Source organism: Bison bison, unplaced genomic scaffold, assembly GCF_000754665.1.
Source record: "Bison bison bison isolate TAMUID 2011002044 unplaced genomic scaffold, Bison_UMD1.0 scf7180017864263, whole genome shotgun sequence".
Lineage (NCBI taxonomy): Eukaryota > Metazoa > Chordata > Mammalia > Artiodactyla > Bovidae > Bison > Bison bison.
Genome location: NW_011494835.1, coordinates 4,174,752 through 4,184,581, shown reverse-complemented (window position 1 = coordinate 4,184,581; position 9,830 = coordinate 4,174,752). Strand labels below are relative to the sequence as shown.

General features: G+C 33.2%; 1 protein-coding gene across 5 annotated transcripts in view; it reads right to left on the bottom strand.

Moving 5' to 3' along the window:
• Positions 1-6: 6 nt before the first annotated feature.
• UBE2D3 (ubiquitin-conjugating enzyme E2D 3) overlaps positions 7-9,830 on the bottom strand; it is a 25,615-nt gene continuing 15,791 nt past the window's right edge. For all 5 annotated transcript variants that reach the window (XM_010848276.1, XM_010848278.1, XM_010848279.1 and 2 more), the window contains exons 3-7: positions 9,635-9,698; positions 9,513-9,544; positions 3,671-3,748; positions 2,600-2,705; positions 7-343 (exon numbers count right to left, since the gene is read on the bottom strand). In XM_010848276.1, the coding sequence (XP_010846578.1) occupies positions 246-343; positions 2,600-2,705; positions 3,671-3,748; positions 9,513-9,544; positions 9,635-9,698 (378 nt within the window). In that variant the 3' untranslated portion in view covers positions 7-245. The remainder of the gene's footprint in view (positions 344-2,599; positions 2,706-3,670; positions 3,749-9,512; positions 9,545-9,634; positions 9,699-9,830) is intronic.

The following is a 9,830-nucleotide window of genomic DNA, read 5'->3' as shown; positions in this document are numbered from 1 at the left end:
TAAACGTGATGAACTGCTGAACATGTTAGAAAAAGAAAACATAACCTAGGAAATTAAAAAAAAAAAAAAACCAACAAAAAACCAATTACATTTCAATAACTAGCTTCTGCACATTTCAACTACCATCTTACCAGAAATAAGCGTCAAGTCTCCTTGGCATCATGCCACAACTTACAGCAAAGTATATAATACTAACTCATTAAGAAAAACCACTTTTTATATTGTTTTCTCAAATTACTACATACTTACTTATCTCTGTCTGTTTTATAGATCCGTGCAATCTCTGGCACTAGGGGGTCATCTGGGTTTGGATCACATAGCAGTGAACAAATGGATAAAAGAACTGGAAGAAAACAAATGTCTGTTACCCACCACTGGGAATTTGGTTGAATAAAAGTATTTAAAAACAAGTATTATAATATAAACCTCAATCCTCAAAAGAGGATTAGTTTCTATCTTAATTTCCATAAGACAAAGCTTTATAGAGATTTTGATTCATACAAGACAAGTTCCTGGTAGTTGAGAGATCCTAAAAATAGATATTTGTTAGCTAGTTTACTGACTAGATACAAAAATCTGCCAAATTCAGAAGTTCTGAGATAGTGAAATGATGCCGTATTAATTTATATTACCTTTTCTTTTGCTACGCCACGTTGAATGCGGGATCTTAGTTCCCTGACCAGGGACGGAACCTGTATCCTCTACAGTGGAAGTGTAGAGTCCTAACCACTGGACCACCAGGGACTTCTCTATATGAACCTTCTCAAATAGTGAAGTGGAGTTTCTTGGTAATGGCTGGAGGGAGGTGGGGGGTGGTGGTGGGGACTCTGAATTAGAGTACAGCTATGCAATATATGCTTAGCTGTTTAGCTTGATAAAATAATCCATTTTCTGTCCTACTCTCGGAGGAGTTTCACAAAAACACCCAACTGCCCCAATGACTACAGGTTTTATCTCCCAGAATTTATAAGGTAGAGACCATATCCAAGAATTTTGGTTAAATTAAAAAACAAACAAAAAAAACACCAAGATCTACTATTGAGTAGCTCTTCAGCTACAGCTCTCACTCTGACCTATTCATAACATTAACTTAAAAGATGTAAAGCATCATTAGGAATATGTATCTAATTCATTGTGAATACAAATTATGTGCCACTGTGCAAAGTTTTATAAAAAGTTTATGATATAAAAGCTTAATGTGGTTACGACAATCCTTGAAGATAATAGCAATACCATGAAAAAAAATAATTACAGAAAATAGAACTTTAAACTCAAGTGCAGGATCAGAAATAAAACTAAATCTGCACTTACAGAAACAGTGTTCAGTATTACAGTGCATTCCCAATGATGGTAAAACCAAATAAACCTGGAAAATAGTATTAAAGTCTTCTTCATACCAGGTGCCTGGTGTTAAGAGAAAAGAAAAGACCTGAAAAGAAACTTGAATGTATCCAGGGGGGTGAAAAATGGGCCTAAAATAATGCTGCACCTAAAAGAACGACAGCAGCATTTACCCAAATTGTCCCCACTCCTCACACAAAAGTGTTTCTGATTAATCAAACAAAATTTTGGGAATGCTAGACAGTCCCTTCAAAGAGATTCAAATGCACTGTACAAGGACACAAAAGGCTTGATGTCCTGACTTAACAAATGAATAAACAAACAAAACCTGTTTCACTTGGCATTTACCATACTTCTAAAAATAAAACTTTTTGTAAAACACTATTAACTATTTCAAGAAATAATCTGGGGAATGCTACATTAAGTATTCAGCCAAAAAATAAGAATGCTTAGAGTTAGCTGCTATCCTCAAATTTCTGAAATACAGTCATAATTAGCAACATTAAAAACTCATTTTGTGTACTAAGGAATCCTAATAAGCCAGCATCAAAAACTGAAAATCACTAAAAGGCAGACTTCCTTCTCATTAAGTAGCTTTGTGGTAGGTGATTTTTATTTGTGGGGTAAAAGTGACATAAAAGCCACCAGAGTTGTTTGAAAGAGATGGAGAGATATTCCATCTCCATCTGGAACACCAATGTGGAAACCAGACAACCTATTAAATATGCCACACAACAGATCCCTATTATAGTAGAAGAGCAGTTATCTAGAGACCTTTCCCAAGACTATGCATTTTAGACTATTATTAGGTAGGAAACAACCTACCATGATACATGAAAACTTAACTAAAGGTTTCTTAAAAAGGTTTTTTATCTAAAAAATAAGAAACACAGGAAAATGAAATCAGAATTTTCCCATAAGAAACCTCAAGTTCAAAAGCTCTGTTAACTTTAGGTATACCACTTTTGCTAAATGGCAACAAGTGAGTGAGATGTACAAGTGGCTTGGGATTGAAAAATATACTAAGAAAGCTATTAAATGCTGCTATTGTTATTTGCAAATAATGGCCCCCTCCATCTGAATGTTAACTTCTTCCCACAAAATCTTTAATCAGTACTGCTAAAAGCAAAAAGCATGTACTTCTTGTTCCTTTCTCCATCTTTATAAAAAAGCTGGCATTATAAAAATACTTAGGTAAGTCAGCTCAAAAATGAAACTCCTTTAACTATTAGAAAAATCAAAGCCGCTAGTATTTTACCTTTAGAAATAGTTAAAGCAGGAGACCACTGTGATCTTAGAATATCGAGACAAATGCTGCCATTACTGTTAATATTTGGATGATAAATTCTTGTTGTAAATGCAACCTAAAATAAAAAAACAACTTTATTTTTCCCAAATAAAAACAAGCATTGTAAACTTTGACAAAAAACTGTAGCTACACTTAAAATAGTTAAAAATTTTAAAAATATAATAGCTAAAAGTTATACACATAAAAGCACCTATATTCTGACCAAGATCCTTCAGGGGCTTCTTTTTAATTAAAATGGAAAATATAACCATGTGGCAAAAATTTTATTATCAGTGGTATGGTGGGTTTTTTCGAAGGTTAACTTTGGCCCTACCATAGCATGAGTATCAAAGGAGCAACTTGAAGGGAATTCAGGATTCACTAACAAATTAGAAACTTTCCGATGTAGACCAAAGCATACAGACTAGCTCATTTAAGGCATCAAGGTACAAAGGCATGTATTAGAACCTGCATTTCCAACTGTACATAAAACACACATTTGAATATCACAAAAGTATCTTCATTTAAAGTAACTGTCATATTGTACCTGTAACAGAATTGTGAAGATAGTTTATGTGTGCAAACTCAAAGCCCAAAATATATTGTAGTCTTAAATCCCAACACAAATATGGTATACTTTTTAGCAACATGTGAAAACGCACAATGAAGGTGAGTATTTGGAAGGCTAGTATTTAAGACACTAGAGTTACTGATCCAAATCTGTGTAAGCACAATAAAGTGGGAAAAATGCTTCCACATGGTGTATTTGAGCCTTGCAACATAAAGGATAAGGCAATTCTTAACTTCAGTTACAAAGTTCAAATCCAGGTTTAGCTCTTCTTTTAACTAAGGCTAACAGCATTCAACATCAGTGATTTAATTCAGTATATGCATTCAAGCCCCAATTATTCTTATTCATTATACACTCACACTAGTTTAGCCTTAACTTAATCAGAACCCTAATGTCTAGGAATGTTCTATTCCTCTGGAATAAAATACAAATCTTTACTTACAGACTTCGGAGTGGGGGGGAATACTTGCCTTAGGTGGTTTGAAGGGGTAGTCTGTAGGAAAATGAATTGTCAAAAAGAATACACCGCCTTGATATGGGCTGTCATTCTGTGAAAAGAAAAATATGCTTAACTCTGCTATTTAAAATTATGCTAAATAATTCATGTTAACATTTATTTTCTAAGCATTTCTCTAATATGAAGCAAAATTACCTATTTACACGAAAATAGTCTAAATTATTCCATGATAAAGTTCTTATTAGTGAAAAATCACAATATTTACTATAGAATAAGGAATTGTAATTTAGATCCTGTTTTACATGAAGTCTAAGAATTTTAGAAAAACTATTCAGAAACACAAGGTTCTAGATCCTAGTTCTCATAAAGTACAGTTAACAATGAAGTCTACATAATAATGTATCAAATTATAATCTGAAAATACAGTTTACATGTATTTGTTGAGATTTCTTCTAATGACAGTCACATATACACAAACAACTTTGTACCTTAACAGGCTATTCTGGTCATTGCCAAACCAGAAAAACTCCCCTCAGTAAGGGAAGTAGAATAGAAACAAAGGAAGTTTCTAAGAAGTTTCGTTCCCAATTGGCCCCTCAAAATTCTCATTTAATAAAACCATGATAGTCTTTTCTTCAAAATCACACCACTAAATTCTTTATAGTAAGTCAATACATAAAATTACTAGATTTGGAAGACTTGGGATGTTTGCTTTGCACACTTGAAACCGAAGATATAAAATTTCAAGCTACAGCAGTACTTTTTCTCCTAAAATGTTTTGCTCATTGTAATTTGAGTATGAAAAACTCCTCAGTAAATAAACATCATATAACATTAGTATGAAGTAACATTTGGGAGAAACTTACTAGTATTCCACATTTAATTTAACCAATACCAAGAAAAAGATATCACTGTTGCCATTTCATGAGTAAATAAAATAGGACTTAAAGTAACTTAGTGAACTATACAATTTGTTCAAGATAAAACCAGGATTCAAACCCAGGTATTCTGAAAACCAACATATCAAAGAATAAAAAGAAAGTGATATGGTCAAGGATTTTAAGGTCAAAGAGTTTTTTTTTTTTTTAATGGAATTGCATAATTGCCTCTGGATATGCAGAGTCAACCTGCAAATGTGTTTGAAAATCTCAATACCCATTCCTCTCCATTTGAGTGAGGATGTATACAGTGCTATCATGAACCTTTTATTGTATTATGCCCACTCCTTATGCGAGGCAAATAACCTTGGCAGGGCTGACACTGTAGTACAGCTCATTTAATCCCACCCCTCTGTAAAATTAATAAACATTAGTTGAATTACTAATTCCATTCTACTTACTAGGTAAGTGAAAGGGACACAGAATAATTTCTCATCTTGGTAAGTCTACAGTCTGGTAGAGACATATAGTGAAATTTTATAAGCTATTATGAAGAAATGAACAAGGGTATATACCTGGCGTTTAAAGGAGCATGGTCAGTTTACTGACCATCAAGTTAAAAGATACATACTACTTAATGGGAGAGCTACTATCTGAATGTCTTTCCTACTTCCATGTCCCTCTGCTTCATAATGCCTACAAAACTCTAATTCAAGAAAATTAAGACTGCAAAATAGCATCTGAGAAGTACAGAAAAATCAAAGACACAAGAATGTGATCCAAATTTATTAGATTAACATATCATTGTTGAATAATGACTATTCATTGGAAATAGATGCTTCAAATAGCAAACACTTTTATAAAATAGGCTCATATGGAAGATACATTTTTACTGAGTACAGTTAACAATTTAAGGGTAAACTGTTTTAATGAAAACATGTTTTCGTTAAGCTTAATTTCAAAAATTCTGTTTAAGCTTTCATTCCAAGTTTCATACAATCAAGCATTATATCTGACTGCTTCTTAAAGGTAGTCTAACAATAGATTTAGTCAAAATCAAATTTCATCTCACTTGTTCAAGAAAAAAAAAAAAACTTATAGAATGAAAATATTTCAATGTTATAAATTAACACCAAAACTCCAGCAAAGAGGAGAAACTGGTAAAAACAATACACGATCTAAAGATAACCAAAACATGTCACCTAAAAACTAAGGCTCTACATTTGAATTTACCATAAATCAAACAAATATACCAAGAAAAACAAAAAGGAATACTTTGATAAACAAACTGAGCCAATCTTAGAAATGAAGAATACATAACGGATCTCTTCTTAAGAAACCTTCTACCCTGGTTTTGCTACAATTAGTCCAAACTGCTCCTCCCTCAGTGTCTGTCTGTATTCTTCCCCTAAGGCAACAATGATATACTGATATTCTGCTTCTATCTCCTGTCCCACACTTATTTTGGTAATTCTAGGATCTATCTTTAGTATAGTTATTCCTTCTAGGACATATATACAAATGCCTATTGAGTATGTTCTACTCGGATGTCTCAAACTGAAACCACAATAGTCAAGCCACAAACTAGGATCTCATCATTGATTCTTTCCCATCTTCTCATAGTAGATACCAAATCTCAAAAATCCGTAATAGTCTTCTGAACTGGAGTCCTCTCCTTTGTATCCACTGCTTTAGCTCAAAATCTTACTAACTTTTGTCTACATTATGGCAATGGTTTACTACTGGTATTCCTGCCTTCACTCTGGTTTTCCCCTCCAATTTATGCCTCACCCTAATGCTGAAGTGGTCTTTTCAAGATAAAAGTTAACTCCAGCTTGAAATCAAGCACAGCTTGCCAAGACTGAAGTTCAAATTCCTGTGCTTTAATGATCTGGTTTCCAACAATCTAGTCTCATCTTTCACCTCCTCTCCAGAATACGTTTCTTACTTCACAGTAAATAATGCTTCACATTTCCTTTTTCTCATATTTCTTTCCCCTACACTTGGAATATTCTTCCTTACCCACAGGATTCTACCTATATTGTAGGGTCCATCTGATGCTTAAATGTTTTTTAAAAGGTAAATAATACAGTCCTCCCTGAGTCCAAACTGCTGGCTGCCCTTTTAAAATATCTTGCTCTGTATAGTTACTATTATTCAACAAAAATTTAACATTTAATTTTCCTCTTACACTATACAGCTCCTTAAAGAGTAAGGTACTAAAGATGAGTTTTCATGTATTATTAGCCTTTGCAGGGAAAACGTAATAGTCAACATAAACTGAAAAATTCACCTCTGTGTAACAATAAAACATTTCATATGGACCAAATATTTTACTTCAGATAGTTTTTGTAGCTGATTCTGCTCAGGCTGCCAACAATTACATTATTCACATACACAGTATGTGAATGACTATTTATCTTAGATTAGGTGGAATGAAGTTATTGTGGTTCTCAAAATAATTTCAAAATTCCTTCTAACAGCTCCATTTCCAATTTTAAAAAGTAAGCACAGAAATATCAGAAACAGGTAAGGAAATTAAGCTTCTTCTCACTGCATCAATTTGTTACAGAAATTTCCCTTAGTACAAAATAACCAACAAAATTTAAACACCACGTAACTAGCAATGGTCTGCCAATTCTTTCAAAGCTTTATCAGCATGTGTGATCCAAAGTATCTTGTCTTCAGAAAGAATAAGGTAGCACACAGGTTTTAAGAATCATGTGTTTTTGCTCAATCATCAAGAGCACTTCCTTACTATACTCCACCAAAATCCAACAGTAACTCTACTAACAAAATAAAATTATCTAATCAAACTGTGATGTTTTGTCACAAAGATGCAGTCAAAAGTCAAAGTAACATGGTTTGTTTCATTGATATACTTAATAGTAAGGGTAACTGTTAACCATGTACAAGCTGACATCGAAACTTAGGTGCTTACTTATGAAACGCGATTAAGATCTGCATTTTGGGTGAGTTTTTATAACTTTTGACTCATTCCTGATATTGTCAAAAAATGAGAATTAACTTCCGTAGAAAACCAGTAAATTTCAGAGGCTAATGTTACTAAAGCAGAACTATGTTATTATGGTATAAACATAATTTTTGCTCTTGTTAATCAGGGGTAGAGTTCTGAAAATAAAATATTTGTTTTTGAAAGAAGAAAATTGCTATCCTTTATATTAACAGGTTGCTGGAAAAAAAATTAGCAAAAATTAACCATAATCTGAAATATATATATGAAATAAATGAAAAATGTTTCCTGAAAATAAAAGCAAATCAAACACCCCAAAATTTTTTCAGATAAGCAATTTCCTATTCTATGGAAGACTACTAATGAGCTCCTCAATTATGCTTCACTTTGATTTACTAAAGGTGAACTTTTGGAAGGGAATAAATAAAAGAGCAGTTTCAAAAATCAAGCAGAAAAACATAACACTGTTTTAAAATAACTGGTTTATTACACACACCATCCAATCACAAGTCTTGACTACCAACTCTTTCATGCTTTATTAGTACTGACAACTCATTTTCATGAGAGTATCTTAAAGCACCTCCGAATCAAAGATGAGTTTTATTTGGTTCAGATATGGCAAGGCATTGTACTGAATTCTGTGCTTTGAAAACTGGTGATCTATAATGGGAAAATTCTACAAGTTGCAAATTTAAGTGCCTAACTGGACTTGGTAGACTGTGGCAGATACACACATCTCATCTGAAAAAAAGGAAGCACTTGCTATTCCATCCTAAGCCTAGTCAGGAGGTTTTTATGCGAAGACTGTCAACTTTTAAAACACTGTGTGGGTCAGGAATTCTCTGGTGGTTCAGTGGTAAGACACAGTACTTCCACTGCAGTGAGGCACGGGTTCAATCCCTAGCTGGGGAAATCATAAAATCCCCCAAGTCATGCAGTGCAGATAAAAAATAAAACACTGCCAAACTGGGTCAGCCATGAGTCACATAAATATGTATATTTAAAGGGGGTGGGAAGCATAGAGCAGTGGCAGATCACAGTTTTGTTACCAATTAGACAAAAGCAAGCACTTAAAACAGTAAAAATATACCTGGAGGTAACTGGAAACAATCCTGACTCTGTAGTTTTCATTAGGATAATCCAGACATACTTTGAACTATTAAAAATATCCCCTTCCATCTTATTTATAATCAGAACTGTTAAATAAACATGTGCTAATCCAACCCACCCTCTGGCTAACTTTTCAAGGGTATTTCCTCTTTTATAATTATGAACTACTTATTATCTCACCTAGTACATTATTGCCATTTATATTGAAATTAAAATACAAAAGGGGTAAGAAAGCAGAAAATTCAGTAACAAACACACAACTCAGAACAGAAATCCTCACGTGCCTTCCAAGTTAAAAAAAAATGTTAAGTATTGTGCAAGATACAGTCTTACCCCAAGATGTTTTACTGCGCTCTAATTCTGTGAAATTCTTAGATGGTATCCATAATTCTGAATATTCAATTATCCAGCAATACAGTTTCTTATCTACCCAGGATAGAAAGGAATTTTGCTGTATTCAAAATATCACTTTCTACCTAAAAATATTCAAATTTTATATGAAACTAAAGTTCTAGAAAAACTCAAAATATCAAAATAATACAATTAAGCTAGATTTTAGGCAGTTACACATTCAGAGTCTCTGAGTAACACCATGATATGGTCAGAAAACTAATTGGCTCTGTAAATCAGCAAGTTCTGTGACAATACTTTACACTGCTATGAGGGAAAATTAGAAGAGATATTTGACAGGTCACAGAAATGCTAAACATAGAACCCAGGGAATACTGTACTTAACAAATGACTAGTTTCTTTCAAAAGCAATACAATTATGGCATATCCCAAATAGAATTACAATGTAATGAAATAAAGCTATAAAGAGTTAGTTAAAAACTACAAACTAGATTAATGCTGCGTTTTTAATTAAATCTTTGCTTTTCATTATCAGTACTTACAGGTCCCATAATTGTGGCTTGCCAATGAAACACTAGAAAAAGAAAATACTCTTGTTATTGTCTAAAAATATACAAGCTTTTTTGAAACTAATGGTAAAAAATCAAACTTGAAAATTACTTACTATCATCCCCAACTGGACCTGCAGAACATTGTGCTGGAGGGTCACGGGCCAAATCACTAAGTTCCTACACCAAGATAGAAAATGCTGGGTCATAAGACCGTAACAGAAAGAGTCATCTGCTTTGTTATTTTCACACCATTCTTTAAGGGACATATAATCACAATTTACATCAATAATACATTTCATAAGAAATGAA